General features: G+C 36.2%; 1 protein-coding gene across 1 annotated transcript in view; it reads left to right on the forward strand.

Annotated features, from left to right (window-relative positions):
- Position 1: 1 nt before the first annotated feature.
- Positions 2–17,705, forward strand: part of LOC139697603 (uncharacterized protein KIAA0930 homolog) — a 34,882-nt gene continuing 17,178 nt past the window's right edge. The window contains exons 1-7 of the mRNA XM_071596385.1: positions 2–339; positions 696–856; positions 4,874–5,053; positions 6,272–6,373; positions 10,054–10,194; positions 14,261–14,402; positions 15,867–15,973. Coding sequence (XP_071452486.1) covers positions 228–339; positions 696–856; positions 4,874–5,053; positions 6,272–6,373; positions 10,054–10,194; positions 14,261–14,402; positions 15,867–15,973 — 945 coding nt within the window. The 5' untranslated portion in view covers positions 2–227. The remainder of the gene's footprint in view (positions 340–695; positions 857–4,873; positions 5,054–6,271; positions 6,374–10,053; positions 10,195–14,260; positions 14,403–15,866; positions 15,974–17,705) is intronic.

Below are 17,705 nucleotides of genomic sequence, written 5' to 3' on the forward strand. Positions count from 1 at the left end.
TCTTCAAACTTCCACAAATTTTGGAATGGACGGAATAGGTTCCTTCACCGGAGGGAATTGAAACTGGTACTAACAACACGGACCGCTGGAATCACTGGAACGGTAGCCAAAGGAATTCAATGGAATCGACGAAAGTTGAAAGCGAAAGGAATTGTGTATTGCTCGTTAACTTGTATGGCTGAACACCTGTCGGCAGCCTGGTGTTTGCATATCTGAAGGTCTAGTGTATGGCTTTTGGCGAAATGTCGATCTCATTGAATAGACCTACTATGCTTGAACAGTTACTGGAAGAAATTAATTTCCAGAGAACTAAGGAAATGAGACAGTTAATGAAAGATGGTGTGTTTATTGTTTAAAACATACCTAAGCTTTATACTTATAGAATATTATTTCTTGTGAATTTGATACGCTTTCAGTTATATATGTGCATTTAATGTCATCTTATCCCGATATTTTCTCATCCTCTATCGAGAGCAATGAATAATCATAGAAACAATTTTTATATTTGGAAGTGTAGGAATTTCACACCGGTTGTATGCTAGTTTCGAAATTTCATTATTAATCCCCATTTTTATCTGTGAAGAGTAAAATGCCTAATACTATCTTTCATATTCTCCACAATCTAAACTTATTTTCCAAGTAATTCTCAATATATTTTTTCTGTGTATTTAGCGCTACTTTTATACCTGTTGCAGATTCAGGTTTTGTGGTGTTGCAGGGAACCACATACTGGACAGATTTGTTTGTGAGGCATTTCCTGTTCCAAGCTGAAAATTGCATCGACTGTGATGACCTTCTATTCTTCGTTAGAAAGAGGCATATCAAAGGGAGTTCGCGTTACCTGCCTAAGTATGAGGTATTCGAACGTGTTCTTTTTATCCACCAATAGTGGATTACAAGTATTGCTTGTCTGCGTAGTCAGCGGTATGGTCGCCAACTCTACAAGATCAAGGAAAAAATGTTTTAATGAACGGATTGCCCAAATGACTGCGGTGTTGTTATATACTTAGGGTTTTTCTTACACAACTTACGGTTTGGCGGCTTAAATTATTTTTTCAATATTGCAAGTATATCCCCACTTCTGGTCACCAATTCTTTGTTGCTTGATGTTAATTCCTACTTCAAATCTTACAATGTATGTTATATCTCCTGTTAGCCCATTTTTTATGGACTTTGAATCGAAAGTAGTAGTCATCTTGCAATTGATAGTAGTTGTGAAATTTATGAAATATACTTGCTTCTCGTGCATATACCACTCACCCATGGAGATTAAGATTTCTGGTCAAAATTATGAATTAAGGAGAGTATTGGATCCAGAACAGAATCATTGAGGAACGAGTAATTATTCTGCCGAGTTCACATATAGTTGTTAATTTGTACATTTTAGTATCTCTGTTAAATATATTAAAACCTAAGTGAAATGCATCTTTCAAATTTTTCCATCTGTACCAGTAGAGCATGAATGTTGATCTGCTTTTCTCAAATCTAACTCTGGCTCGCTGGTTTCATACTCAGGTGAAGTGAAGTCAAAATTTGAAATAGCATATATTAAAGCATTTTTAGCATTTGAATTTTATCCAAAACCATGCTGCCTCATTAAAGGTGAAGTAGCGTTTTATTAAATTGCAAGGATATTAGTTTTTCTAATATTTTGCAAATGGACGTCATGGAAATAGATCTTTACTTGATTAGATCTTTGCTATCTACTTCTAAACTCAGCAATCATTTTTGCCACTTTGCCCCAGGTAAGAATATTTCCACGAGTTACAAGTTCATAATGTCAGCATTGGTTAGTCTGATGGTACTCTCATTTTTTTTGGATGATTATTAGAAAGCACTGTTAAAAGAGAATGTTAAAGAATTAAAAGAAAATGTTAGTTACACTCTGCTTATAATTCAGTGGTTACACACATTTACATGTTCCTGAACGAGCAAATTTTGTTTGAAGCTTAATTGATCAGTAGGGCCCTTTCATGTTTGTTTTATAAATATAAGGAACATTTGGGATTGTAGATTTTCATGGCATTCAGATGAAAGACTCTCCATTCTCGGGATGTCACCGCGTAGGTTGTTTTTCTGGCAACAGTTTCGTCCGTGTTTCAACGAGCGTCTTCGACCTGAAGACGCTTGTTGAAACACGGGCGAAACTTGTCAGAAAAACAACCTACGCAGTGACATCCTGAGAATGGAGAGTGTTTCATAAGGAACATTTGTTAAAATTATTATTGCTCTCCACAAATCAAGATAATTTCTGGTTTTGCCTAATTGAGTTGATTAATTTGGTTGCTATTAATTATAGTCCATGTGAATTTTTGTTGAATTATAATGTTATATTCAGTTAGAATCAAAGAAGCTATTGTATTAGACCAATAGCAGTGATGAGTGTGTTCACCTTTACCTTACTACTTTGAGTGCACATTAGTCACTTAATACATACAAATGAAAATGAAGAAGACAAAATATAATTTCACATGGAGAAAGATACCTCATTCTTAATTTTTATGAATTTGAGTAAGAATTGGGGATTGGTATGGTGTAGTAGCTAATATACTAACTACCCACCCAGAGTAGTGGTAGTAGTAGTATTTAGGGGAGGCGACCGACAGCTGAGGTAATTTGTGCCATAGGGGATGGACAGGAAAGGATGAAGGGTGGAAAGAAACCCGGCGTCAGCATTAGCCTACTCTTTACGAAAGGCACCAAGGGGTCTGCAGCTTAACATCCCATCTTACGGATGGTGTACTCACTCAGTGCCCTCCACAAAGCACCTCAAGTAGGGATCAAGATACCTCTGAAAAATTTTCAACACCACCGGGATTTGAACCCGGGCCCTCAGGGTGGGAAGCCAGTACGTTAGCCCCCAAACCATCTCGATCCCCCTCCCACCCAGAAGGCCCAGGTTTGAATCCCAGAGTTGGCAGATATTTTCATTGGTATCCCAATCCCTACTTGAGGTGCTTTGTGGAGAGCACTTTGAGTATGCAGTCCGTCAGATGGGCCGTTAAGCTGCAGACCCCTTGGCACCTTTCATTGAGAGTAGGCTGATGCCTATGCCAGGTTTATCTCCACCCTTTCCTGTCTGACCCTAATGGCGCAAATGACCTCGGCTTTAAGTTGTCTCCCACAAAAACTACTACTACTTGAGTAAGAATTATTGAATTGTTGTTCCATTTTTAATTGTAATCCTAAACTTCTTAAACTGGTGGGACAGAATCGAAGTGAAATACCTACAGAGTGAGATTGATGCAGTTTTTATGAAAAGTGTCCTGATGATGTAATCAATTCCAATTGAGGTCACTAATAGAGAGGATTACCTGTATGATACAATCAGGATAATTTTGTTTGAATATTTAGAAAGTGTTTCGTAGAATTGAATTGGTTAAAATTAATGACTGTATTGCAGAAAATAGTAGATTGGAGGGCTAGGAGATTTAGCTACAACCTGCTCATGTCTCCGACTGCTCAGGTGCAAGTGGTGGATGGATAATTCACATGGGCAGTGTTAGGGAGATGAGTATTATCGGTGTCAGTTATCATCTGTGCTGTTCAACATATTTATGGAGGAAATTATAAAAGAGGCATGTGAGGATGAAAGTTGGCGGGGAATTTATAATAAACTTTAGCAGGTGGAACAGTGTACTCGTCTTGGAAATAATTTCGTCCAAAATGGTCAGTGTAAGAGGGATATAAGAAGAATAATTGCATTATTCAAAGAAGCTTTCACAAGGAAGAGGGAATTGATGGTAGGGATATTAAGGATTATAGAAAATGGATTGTCTAAACTTTAATATTGGGCGTGGTTTTCAATGGTGGGGGAAAATGCTCATTGAAGAAAGATGATAAGCATAATAAGAAAGACAAAGATTACTACAATTTTCCACAAAATATTTCTTGGAAAATTGTAGTAGTCTTTGTCTCTGTTATTATGGAACAGTTCCACCAAATCGCATCTGAATCTGTAATTTATATTATGATAGGCATAGATTGGAGGCTTTGAAATGTGGGTGTGCAGGAAAATGAACCGAAATGAAAGCAAACCAAGTACTAGTCTTGGTTTGGGAGAATAGATGTTGGTTGAGAGAAATCCAGAAGAGGCTGGAAAGTTAGATGCAGAGAATATAGATTGCCGGTGGAATGTTGAAGACTTTGATAAAGGGTAGTATGTTAGGCAAGGCAGGAAAAAGGGTTAACATACTGGATGGAATGAATGAATGTAGAAAATAATGCTGAATTGAAGAATAGTTTAATGTAGATTGTGGTGTCAGGTTTTGTCTTGTTAGATGAAGTAAAGTAATGTAGAGATGTTAGGTCTGTGCCATCCAAAAACTGCCTAAAATGGTTGGTCACCAATTAATAACTAATACCTTCTATATTTTGTCTGCAAAGTAGTGTAATTTTATCTGGAAGCTGATGTTTTCTTCATAGTGTGATTAAAAATTCTGTCCCAATCTTATGTTATTCATGCTTCTTTAAATTTGAAATAAATTTGGATTAAAATGAGGAATTTCTGTTTGGAATAAAAATTGGCATTAACTTGAAATTGCCAATTTTGAAAGATATATTTTAAATTGCTGAATTAAATGGCATATTTTAAGTGAATAAAAAATTAATATATTTTACTCAATTTGTACCCCATAAATGAATGTTGTAAGTTTTTCTCTCATTTTTAAATTGCTTATTCAACTGACATTCTGGTCCCACCAGAGTCTACTGTAGTGATTAATGTGCCAATTTAAGAGAATTTGAGTGATAAGTTTTTGCTTGGATAAGTTGCCTTCTCTTTAGAGAAACAGGGATGTTAGCTGAAAAAGGTCATGGGTTCAAATGGTCAGAATAAAGGGAGAAGGACTAATGAAAAATATTTCTTTTACAGACAGAGGTTGAAGTATTTCGCAAAGACAGTCGAAAATTACCCATAGGTGATCCAGACATTGACTGGGAAGAAACCGTGTACCTGAACCTCATTGTCCACCAATTTGATTACACTCTCACTTTGGCCATTTGCACTCGCACAAGTCCAAAAGAGCTGCAAGTCCTGAAGAGACATTCACAGGTAACTTGACTATCATTTGTAGATTTGAGCACTGTTGAAATCAGCATTAAAAACTCCGAAGGATCCAAGAAAGTTGATCCTCACCAAGGTAGGAGGTGCCATATATATGTTAGAACTCAGATCTGAGTAGTTAATTGTTTTGCATATAGTCTTCATGGCAAAAATGTCTAATGGGATGCAAGTCCTAAGAGAGAAACTTTTTTGTTTGCCTAAAATCACTATTAGGACCGCAGTGTTCAGTTTGCCAATTTTGCTCCAGGTCTCTTTTAAGAATGAAATTGCTAAACTTGTGCTTTATATACGTTTTGGGGTAAAATGTTCCAAGAAAACTTAATAGATGCATTGGACATGATTTGCTTTAAATGACTGATCCCCAGGAAACATTATCACTAGTTCCTTTTCCTAATTGTTAACCATAGTTTTCTCTCTTATGGGTGGTTTACAGCTGGAAGAAGTTAATGACCGCAAGTAGGCTGAGGGATGAGAGGTGTGCCATATGGAGATATGACAACTTTTTAAGCCTCATGTGGAGTGTTTAATTAATGGGAATAGTATTATTCCCATCCATTCCTTGTTGAAACTTTTGTGCATGTTTTTTAATTTAACTCATGTGCGAAGGCATGTTTTTTGGTACCTTTGACATTAATAGGAGGGTGTTCTTTTGAAGCTAAAATGAGTGGTAAATTATTAGGTGTATCATTATTCAAGCTTGACTATGCATTTCACATCCATCTTTTATTAAATTTAATCTTATAGAGTAACTTAAAGAGCATTCTCATTGCAAATAAAGTCAGTTGAAGTCATTTTTGGTGTATCTACCAGATTTCCTGGTAGCATAATATTTGTGTGTCTTCAAATTTAACTTCTCCCTTGTATGTTATAACCTGTCATGTCCGAAGTGGGGTCCTAACTATTCAGCGTACCAAACCAGCAATTGCCTTCCTAAATCTATTAAATGCGTTGTCTTTCTTACTAGATTAAAAATTAAATTTTGTAGAAGGTCACTTAGCATAATTTATTATAGTTAAATGAGTTCTTTATTGAAAAATTGTAATCTTTTGCTATCTTCTTTGTGTTTCTTGTGTATTCTGTGCTTTTTTTAACGTATCTCTTTTTTTGTATCAATGCATATGAGTAGTCCTACATTGATGCGTTCTGTTTAGCAATGCAATCCATCATTATTCGCAACCTATTTTACTACCACATTTCCTCTTGCAGAAAGTGTATGCTTCACCCAGTCGTCGGAGGATGGATACCAAAGGAGAGGTAGAGGAGATGACATACCCTCACATCTGCTTCATGGTGGACAACTTTGATGAGGTTAGGAGATGACTGTGTGTGAGACTGAGCAGAATTTCTGTTTTCTTGTCACTAGTCATTCACCAGGATTATTTTAGAAATATATATATCTTGGTCCTCCTTTCCTTCCTTGTGTACTGGATCACCACCGTTGCTGTTCTTGACTTATTTGTTATCTTACAATGGAAAAATTTGATCAATTTGATCTGTAGGTCTTCTGCTGTGCTTTTATGCAAAAATTCACTGCTGGAATTTGGGCTTTGATGAAGCTATTGTTTGCAGTAGTCAATTGATTTAAAGCCCTACTACTGTACTTCTATGTCATAACTAACATGGAACAAGAAATGACAGTAATATTTTATTGTTCACTGATCATACATAACATGAAGATACAGGAGTCGTTAAATACAAAGAAAAGTACAAAATACAGGTACATTTGGATACTATGAATCTATTCAAAAAAGAGCATATGCATTAAAGTATGTAATTAAGACCCAATGCATTATAACTGCTTGTCATTTAAATATACATTCAATGAATAATAAAACTTCATCGAAGGATTTTACGGAGTTTCAGTTTGAAATTGCATAATTTATCATTCATTTTCAATGAGATTTGTCATAAATTCTAGCCTCCATTGCCATTGGGCTTTTAAGTGAAATTGCTGATTTATGTTAACTTGTGTGGATGTTGTGATGATTTCTAATTGAATTGAGAGTGAATATTGCTATTTGCGTTGGAGAGATGGATATAATTTTTAATGAAGACAGACATGGCAAATATATTCTTAGATAAAATATTAAGAACATTTAATTTTTTGAATATATATTTTGAATCCTTAAATCCCATGCGACATACTGTGAGAACTCATTCTTTAGTTTTACACACTTCATACCTCCCTTTATTCCATTCAAAATGCATATCATATCCTTCCCTCTATTAAAGTTTTCAGCATTCTATTGCATATTTCTCTCCTGTGTTCACTTCTTTAAATTCCTCTGAACAACCATCTTTCTTCCCCTATTGTGCCTAGAAAGTTATTATTAGTTTTTTCCATCCATTTTTTTCCATTCAACTCTGTAACATCATGTTGAAAGCCTAAATTCAATTCACCTACATCCTATTGCCTCTTTAATTTTCCAAAATTTACAATACTGCACTTTATAAAAGGACGCTTGTATTAAAGGTTTCCATAGTATTTTATTTAACTGTTTACTAAAATTGAATTCCCTTAACTTCCGCTGCTTCGTAAAAGCCTCCTTATCTAAAGCCATTCTTCTTCAAATGTCCCTAATACTCTACCCACCCTAATGCTGAACACTTCCTGAATGACTGAATTGGAATAACTCTTTTGGTCGATGTCCCTCAACTTTAATGTTTTTATTAGTATTCCTACTTCTTTAGAATATGATTACTTTCATCATTTTCTTATGGCTAATTTTTATCCTATGCATATCACACTAATTATTCAATGTGCAAAGTAATAATTATTGACTCATGAAATGAGACCTTCAATACAGGGTTCGTCCGGAAAATAAGTGTACTGAGCTCAGGAAAAAAAATGTATTACACTTTTACATATCTTAAGCTAATATTCCTCAAAATAGGACCCTTGTGAGTCGATACACTTGTTCCAGCGGCGTTCCCATTCCTGGAACGCTCCCGCGAAGGCATCATCGGGAACCTCTCGAAGACTCGTCGTCGACCTCTTCTCTGCCCTCCACGAACACCTTGTGCCACCGAAAGATCATGTTTCTGGACATGGCTGACTCCCCGTAAGCCTGGTTAATCATACCGACAGTTTCGGTAGACGATTTCCCAAGCTTTACCGCAAATTTGATGGAATAACGCTGCTCCAAAAACTTCGGCATCGCGTTCCGTGACGTGGGTCGAGCGTGGAGGTTTGCGTTAACAGAGCTCCTCACTACACCACAGCTCAGAGCCGACTGCCTTTTTCAGCGTCGCTTGCCAACATACCCCCCTCCAATCGCAGCCCGTCAGAGCGGTGCTGGGCGCACCTGGAGCGGCGTGCCCAGCCCAGGAGTCAGTACACTTATTTTCCGGATGAACCCCTTTTTGTTTTCTCGAGAGACATGCCTCACATTATTTTGAAATCCAGACCTATCTTTGCCTTATTAAATTTAATTTAGTGGTTTTGTAGTTCTAACTAACAACCCACTTAAAAAGTAATTACAGTTCATTTTTCCATGTGTTACTCCTCAAGGTTGTTTGAAAAGTTTCTTAGATTAATTCCTACTTCAATGTAGGTGTTAGTTTTCTTATAGAAAAAGTTTTGTAAAATAAATTTATCATTTACATGGTGTTTGAGTGATAAATTTATGCCGGGTGGCTATCCTGATCCTAATTACAAGATTTTTTAAATTTGCCTAGAAAAATGTGTTATGAAACCTTAATCAAGCAAGTGGCAGTGTTTAGCCAGTTTTATAAAAAGGTGTACACTAGGCAAGATAAATCACCTTGGAAGTTTAAGCTAGCTGTCTTATTTCAGTATTTATTGATCAAGTAAGACTCAAAAGCTAAATATTAGTGAAAATTTTAAGAATTTGATAAGAGTGATTCAAATAGAGAGCTGTATGGATCATGAAAAAATAATGTCATATAAAGATTCTGTGCAGTTAGGATATTTACCATATTTTCCATGCGATAATACCCTTTTTTACTCTAAATCAATCTGCATCTAATGGGCCTGTAGTACACGGGTATAAATTTGGCCTCTATGCACAAGCCTATTCACCAGAAAAATAATTACTGTTATGTATTTTTTCCCATATCAGGCATAGAATACAGTTGCTGTAATTCCAAATGTCAATAATATCACTGTTTTGAGTCAGTAGTAAGCTATAGTTTTTAATTTAAAGTACTTCTTAAAAAAATTCCCTGATAAATCGTCAATGTATGTTCTTAAGCACGTTTAGCTATATCTCACATTTGATTCTGTTGTGAAACTTGTGTGCGTTGGGCTAATTCTGACGTTACCTCTGCTGGTGCATGCATGCATTGTATCTCTCCCCATAAAGTTGAAGTCTACTGGCAGTCAACCTTAAGTTGTAAAAAATGTTGTAAGGGCATAGAAAATGGTTGTTAATACAAATTTTGATAATATAAAAATAATGAAAGAAGTCAATTGTTGAATAAAAGTTAAAATGATTATAATGTCATGGCGTCTTAAGAAAGAAGGTTGTTGTACAGATTTACCTTTAGACTCTGATTTGTGAATTACGCTTCAGAACATGGAAACAAGGCAGCTGCTTTCTCATAATTATGAACTTCCACTGCATCTTGCCTGAATCTGTTGAATGTATAGCCGAAAGGAGTTTTGGTCCAGTGGTGATAAATTTCTGGGATTCTACAGTGAATAAATGTTGATATATGTGTAGCTGCTATTTTTCAGTGTAACAATTCAATTTTCCTCGTAATAAGTGTTAACATAAAAATACTTTCATCTTTTCTCTCTGATCCCAGTATTTTTCATAAATTATATCCTGAAAAATCAGGGTGTCCCTCATGGCCTGGGAAATACAGTAACTACTCCAAGGTTTGATTCTATCTGTGTAATATTTTGTCGCCACCCTCTGTGAAAACTATTTTGATTCTTTTCAGTTAAGTAGGTTTGCTTAAGAAGTTATATTTTGGCATTCAAGGATCTGGATGTGCAACGTAGACATTTTTTATCTTTACAGATATTCTGTGATATTTTGGTGCGGGATGGGGAGATGGTTTGTGTGGAGCTGGTTGCTTCAGACAGAGAGGGAGCAGTGCAGGGTGTGATCTTTCTGGGATCCATACGATATGATGCTCTCAAGAAAGTGTACGACGCGAGGGTGAGTCGTGTAGGTTTCCATTTCACTACATATTCCTCTTTTTTACTCTCATTTTTATTATTCCACTATCATGCATGAATGTGGACATAAATGACTATTTATAATTCATGTCCATATAGAAGAGGAATTTTGTAGTTGTAAGATAAAAAATGTGGGTAGTCTGCCTCAGTCCCATCATTCTCTTGTAAAAAAATCGAGAGCACACTAATATATGAATTCCTAGATATTACGAGGGGGAGTCAAATGGAAATCATTAAAACATAATAAGCATTCGACTTCTCATGCCATTGGTGTGTAAGTCAAAAGTACTGTTACCAATGCTTTAAAGAATGCCCAGCAGGTGATAGCATACTGCAGGCAAGCAAAGCGCTGCTACAATACCAGTTTACAATGGCTACTCCGCTTGCGACATGGGCCAACGAAGAACAACTTTCTGTCATGTTTCCTGAGCAATGAAGATACGAAAGTTATTGAAATCCATTGGTGAATGAAAGTCCAGTGTGGTGAGGCATGTTGATCACTACAGCAAGAGTACAAGTGGAGTTGGAAGTTCAGAAATAGTGTGACTTCCATGGTAGATGCTCCCCTCCTAGGTCAGGCATACAGCATTGTGAGCATCAGTCTATTGTAGCAAATGAAGCCATTGTGATGGATAATGGCTGTATGACTGTGGATGAAATAACTTCAAATGTGATCATTAGTCTTGGCTCAGCACATAACTTCATTCATGACATGCTCAAGTTTTACGAAGTGTCTGTAAGGTTGGTGATGTAGAAGGTAATGGCTACCCTACGAGAATCATTACAGGAGATAAAACCTGGTTCCTCTACCACCAGCCTGAAACCAAGAGAGAAAGCAAGTCATGGTGCCATTTCTCATAATCAAAACCTAAAAAGTCTAGGTGTAGCTAGGGAAGGTTATGCTGACTCTCTTTTGGGATAAATGAGACATTATCTTGGAGCACTATACACCTAGGGGAACCACCATCACCAGTGTGTCATATTCTGATATGTCGAAAAATCATTTTTGGCCTGCAATCAGATCAAAGCAACATGGATGTCTAACTGCAAGTGTCATTTTGCAACATGACAATGTTCGACCTCATACTTGGAGTGGAACAGTTGCAACTATCACTGATATTCACTTTGATACTTTGATGGCAGTGTAAGAGTGGCTGCACTTATGATCTCAAGAATTTTTGTCCAAAGGAATCCGTGAACTTCACATTTCGCTGGAGAAAGTGTGTTGAGTATCAAGGGAGACTGTTGAAAAATGACACCCTCGTGTTCCACTTTTGTTTAAATATCGCATGTAAAAAAATGTTTATTTTTTTCATTTGACTTGCCTACGTAATAATGTTTGTGGAAAAAAATAAAGACGTGTACAGTCAATATCTTTGTTCAGAAACTCCTGAAGATTTCATTTCAGGCCGCAAAAGGCAATATCTTAATTTAAAATGTGTAATGCATGTTGCTGTAATGCTCTGATTATTACTCAGTTGAAGTTGTTTCAAGAATACCAGTGTAACTAAACATTCTAAACTCCCTTTTGAAGTATATCCTTTTAATTGTGTTCTGTCATGCATCAGATCCATTCCCAGCATTTTTCTGCCAATGAACTGGAAAATAAAAGTTCTCTAATTTTATTTTTAAAAAGATTAAGTTTATCCTATTTAACTTTGTGGAAAAATTTTGATGTTTGAAAGAAAAAGCATAGCTTAGTTTTCCATGTAAAATTTATAAAGCACATGGCTTCTGGTTAAAGAATGTGCCCAGTGTTGTATAGTGTCAGAGGAAGTGGGGGAGGGAAGAGTCAAGGGTGGGTAGGGAACCCTTGCTTGGTGCTGGTAGGAACCTATTTGTTTTCAAATGTCAAGGGCTTTTTTAATGTGCAAGGTTTTTAAAAATACATATTTTTCTAAACATCAAGCTTGGTCCCCTTATTTTCTCTGTTTGTGTATATTTTAACCCAACCTTCACCAGCAATGAATTGGAAGGATATGCTTTAAAAGAACAAGTTCATTTAGTTTGAATGGCTGAATGTTAGAACTGCATGTGTTTTATTATTATAAATTCAATATAATTACTATTAGTTTCTCTGTCTATGTTATGCTTCTCTTATAAGATTACAAAGTTAACGTTGATTTTTGTTTTGATCACTTTCAGTTATTTCCATATCTCATTCTGATGCACTATTAATTCTAATGCATCTGAATATTTCCAGGGACATGTTTCAAAGCATTCAAATCTTCTATTTTGCTGCCAAAGAGAATGAAGAGTGTGTAAATTTGGAATAATTTGAATCAAATTGGATTTTTTTTTACTTTAAGCTGGCTTATATGGCTGCGTAGGTTTTCGCGGCGGTGGTTTGAAGAATTCTGCATTCTCGGGTTTCACTGGGTCGTCGTTTGATGCTGACAACAGTTTTGCCGAGTTTGCATTTGGCGTCTTCAGGTCGAAGATGAGGGACTCAGAATTTTGCCACCCTTATATAGGTGGTCCTGTCTAGTGGCTGCTCGCTGATTGGTCTGTTTCCAGAGAACTCTCTTCCACACGTTGTGGAGATGGCAGCCTTCATCTCTGTTAATGTTCTCCTGGTTTTTTGCGATCTCAATTGCTTCTCTAATTAATCGTGGGTAATATCTACTCTACTCCTGAAAGCATTACAGCAAAACGGCTAACGGAACGATATGGTCCTTAAAAGGACCGCCAGGGAAGAAAGGCGAAGACAGGATTGGGACAAGTCCATCAAGCAGATGGAACCGGACCCAAGCGCATACGCTACTATCCCCTATGTATCCGGAACATCCGAGAAGATAGCCAGAGTCCTGAAAAAACATGATGTGGTGACAAGATTTAACTGCACCAAGAAAATAGCAGACACACTCCCTGGACCGAAGGACAAAATTCCGAAAGACCTATACGAAGGGGTCTACCAAGTACCCTGTTCATGTGGGAAAGCCTACATCAGGGAAACATGCTGCTCAATGAAAGTTCGGATGAAGGAATACCTCCGGGCAACAACAAATAAGCAGTTTCACCCGTCGACCATTTCAGAACACACATGGAGTGAACCCGGTCACGAGATCATATTCCAAAAAGCAAACGTAATAGCAAAGGAGAGTAGATATTACCCACGATTAATTAGAGAAGCAATTGAGATCACAAAAAAACCCGGAGAACATTCACAGAGTTGAAGGCTACCATCTCCGCAATGCGTGGAAGAGAGTTCTCCAGAAACAGACCAGTCAGTGAGCAGCCACTAGACGGGACCACCTATATAAGGGTGGCAAAATTCCGAGTCCCTCTTCTTCGACCTGAAGATGCCAAATGCAACTTTGGCGAAACTGTTGTCAGCATCAAACAACGATGTGGTGGAACCCGAGAATGCAGAATTCTTTAAGCTGGCTTTTTTAATTAACTTCTAAAAGCTGTTTGACAATATTCAAGTATTGTAGTGAAATGAATAAATATTAAAACTTTTTTAAAATGAAGCAATCATCATTCAGGTTCTATGCCTGCGCAAGTTGCTAGATGTAACAATAGTAGAAAATATTGGATGATATTCTGTATTGATCTGCATATTTATGGACTAATTTCATCTTGGACTGTCAAGTTGAAAATAATATTGTGGATATGAAGTTTAATCATGAAAATGTTAATATATACATTCTAAAAAAAAAGTTTTGAATTCCTGCTTGAACATATGTTTTACACTTTGAACTGACTACCTCTAGGCCAGCCTATCCCTAGAAGAAATATCTATGTTTATGAGAAATATCTATCTAATGAAATGTGTCTTAGATGCCAGTAATATTAATGACCACCAGATTTTGAACCCAAAAGACTGAACTGCATTTGATGGGAATGGTTAGATTTTCTGTTGATTGACAACACCTTTTGCTGATTACAACTTCTTAGTCAATCTTGGTGGTGTAATCGGTTTTTTATTCCTTGATCCTTTTAATTATCACTGGGATTGAGAATTGAGACAATCGGAATTGGCTGATCCTGAAAATGATTTTGTGAGAATAGAATTTACTTTTCATGCCTCATTCTTTTTGCAGTCTAGCCTAGGTGGTAAGGTGGCCCAAAGGATGACTTTTGGTCTCTTCTCTGGCATTTCATCCAACAGGAGGGTGGAATTTGTGAAAATGAAAGGCCCAAGAGGCAAAGGCCATGCTGAAATGGCTGTCACCAAACCACAAGGTAGAGACCAGAGTGAATTTATTGCATGCCTAAATTTGTGGAATCAGTAATTAAACTTTTTTCATGAACAGTGTAAGAGTTTTCACGTATATGTATTGCCTTGGTTTAGGAAGAAATAATTCATGCCAAAATGACTTGAAGTGGTAGTGGTATGAATTACATATGGAAATGATGATGTGTGAAGAGTACATGTTTTAAAATCATTTGATAATAGTGTTTTTATAAAGTCTCTTTTAGTATAAACCTTAGCTCTTGAGACTATTTGCAGCATTATCTCATAGTTAGATGCAAAATGGTGTGTTAAATAGAGGCCTGAAGGGTTTGTCATCATTTTTTAAGGAAAGGAGAAACGGTAATAAATATGGAATGCATTGCCTAACCACAAGGCAATGAAAGGCCAATTCATGCTGTTATTTTGCACAAATACAAGTGGTAATTTGAAAAACAAACCCCTACTTGTTTACCGTTCAGAAACTCCTTGAACTTTCAAGCAGTATTAAATCCAAAACAGCAGGCTAAATGAGATGTGGAGGTCATGGGAAACTTTTGAATTGTACAATGCATCTCCTTTGCCCTAATGAGACGGTGGAGATACATGCCTTCAATTTATTTAATGATCATTCTGAGACACGTTTTCACCAAATTTTGAAGCATCAGCTAACAGGAATATCTCTAGACTGCTTCCTAGTAAAACGTAATGAGGTATGCATCATAAATAATTAACAATTTATTTCGAATCTTATTTGCTTTGAAAAATCGAGTTTGCATTCCCGGTTGCTTCATTCAGAAGAAAATGTGAACATGATCCATGATCATAAACAATGCATTCGTAATTTTCTTTGAATAAACCTTTTAAATAATTTTTGTTGGAAAGAAATGCATTTTCATATTTTACATTGATTTATTTGCCAAAAGTTGTTTCTCTAAGCAAGTGTTTTGCTTTGCCAGAAAGATTGTGGAGCAGAGTACGCTCGTATTATGAGGTTCCACTGTATACCAGTCCTATTCAGTGGAGTTGTATTTTCCTATTACTATAACTATAAAGTTTGTCTAATGCACATGATAACATCATGTTAAGTGAGACATAAAAATTAAGCTGTGGTTAATTATTTTTTTCCTTCCAAAACCTACCTTGACCCTTTTGCATCCATTAGCATACGGGTAGGTTTTGCTTAGGCTAACCATAAGCACTCCAAGTGTCCTGGCCGCCAGATTACAATCTATCACTGGCCAGTTGATTCTGTCATCTTCTATTATTGTTTTCCTTAATTATTTAGTCATAATGTGCTCTTGTTCAGAACATACCTTGTTTTCTACATTAGGAATGAAATATTTAAAAAGTAAGCTGTGTTTAGGGTTAATTGAAATGACCAGATGAAGGATGAAAATGGGGAAAATGGTAGACTGCCTTTACTGTCATAATTTTCAAAGTTTTCTAAAATATTTGCATTTGCATTTCTGAAGGTTGTGGAGCTGAGACACCAACATCAGAACCAGGTTTATGTGCAATTGATGCGTGGGACTCGGATTGGGAGGAAGACCCAGAAGATTTCTATCTTTATCGGCACCAGGTAACTTTCCTCCCTTTTATTTTGCATGTGGAAGTTTTTTTTTTCTAAGTGATTGCACATCATAAAATATGTTATTGTTTAAGCATCTCACTTATTCAAGTAATGGTACCATGCTTCATGTTTCTCTTCATAGGAGTCATACTAGTTTCACTACTCATCCATAATATTTCCACTGTTTTACCATACATTAATTTTAGGAAATAGGATTTACATAAATGTAGGATGTAAATAAAATCATATATCAATCAGTTTGTTAAAAAATTAGAGGTAAATGACTAAAGGTGTATTTGAAATACTAGTCCCTGAATACCTATTGCTTTTATTATGGCATGAAAACATCTCTGCTTTTTATGACCGATTGAGAGATATGAGGTCTCCAAATTTCCATTTTGGTAGCAAACTACCCATTCATCAAAGTATGATAGAACTTATCTCAAAATTTTGCTATCATTATCTCTACTATTAGGCCCTGGTGACTTATAGCATGACCTTTTTAGCCGCCATATTTTTTCTCAATTAACCTGAATATTCTCTGACTGTAAACGATAAAGTTATTGAAAGGAATTTACCACAGTGATCAGTGTTTTCACTAAATTATTTTTGAAAGATATTCTTCCATATGTTTGGTATATTGACATAACTTGGCATGATTTCTTTTTATTGGGAAATGTTGTCTGTAGACAACAGAAGAGTTCATTAAATTTTCACCCTTATGCATAGATTGTGGGGTGTGGTAGTCCAGTGAGTGGGGCGCTGGACTCCTAATTAAAGGACCTAGGATCAAGAAAATAATTGTATTAAATTCAAAAGCGTTGAACATTTAATTTTTATGATAATTGCCATAATTATTTTCATCTTTGACAGCACTATCTACGTAAATAATCTCATTCTGTGGTAAATACTCTCTTTCATAAACTTTAAATTCCCTCTCACGAATTATTTCCCATTTTCAATCATAGTGATCTTAGTGTTGATACACCTAACATAGTGAAATAATACTTGCTAACTATATAAATTTCTGAAACTGACTGTAACTGGCATTGATTGGATCAGAGCATTCATTACACTTTCTTTCCATTAAGTTAAAGACTTGACAAAAATTAGCCTCTGTAAGAGTTGTATCACTCAATCGCTTCGATTTAATCCCTAAAACAAATTTCCATGATATATATGCCTAGTGCTGTAGGTGAACTTGAGTTTTTTCACAGAAGTAACTGTGGTCAATAGTTACTATTATTAATAATTACTATTTTTTTCTTGTCCAAAATGATGGTTTGAACCTGTGGCTTGACTTTGTGAAATTAAATCTATGGGTGTTGCCCCTGTTTGAAGCACTCTTCATTTTTTAGTTTATCCTCAAGATTTATGCGTATGAGTTCCCAGAGACTTGAAAGTTTTGCAAACTCTGTTTGTCTTCCTTTTTTCACTCATTTTACTCCTTTTTTCCAATAATTTTTACTCAACCTTTCTGACCCCTGTTCTTCTGGGTCTTGGACCAAGAATGAAAATTGTAGTTGGAAATGCATTCTAGTTTATGGCCATCAAGCTCTTACTCTCCCTCTATAGAACCTCATTCTCTTAGTATGGTGCTGCTTTGCTTTTGTTCTTGACCCATTGTCTTTTTAGAAAATGTTTTTCTCACCGACCCTGTAGTTAATGTCAGACAAGGATATGATTATCATATTTTCACAATGTTTAATTGTTTATGCCCACCACCAGTACTGGTTGCAGA

The sequence above is a fragment of the Hetaerina americana genome, unplaced genomic scaffold, assembly GCF_022747635.1.
Source record: "Hetaerina americana unplaced genomic scaffold, ioHetAmer1.1.p SCAF_8, whole genome shotgun sequence".
Lineage (NCBI taxonomy): Eukaryota > Metazoa > Arthropoda > Insecta > Odonata > Calopterygidae > Hetaerina > Hetaerina americana.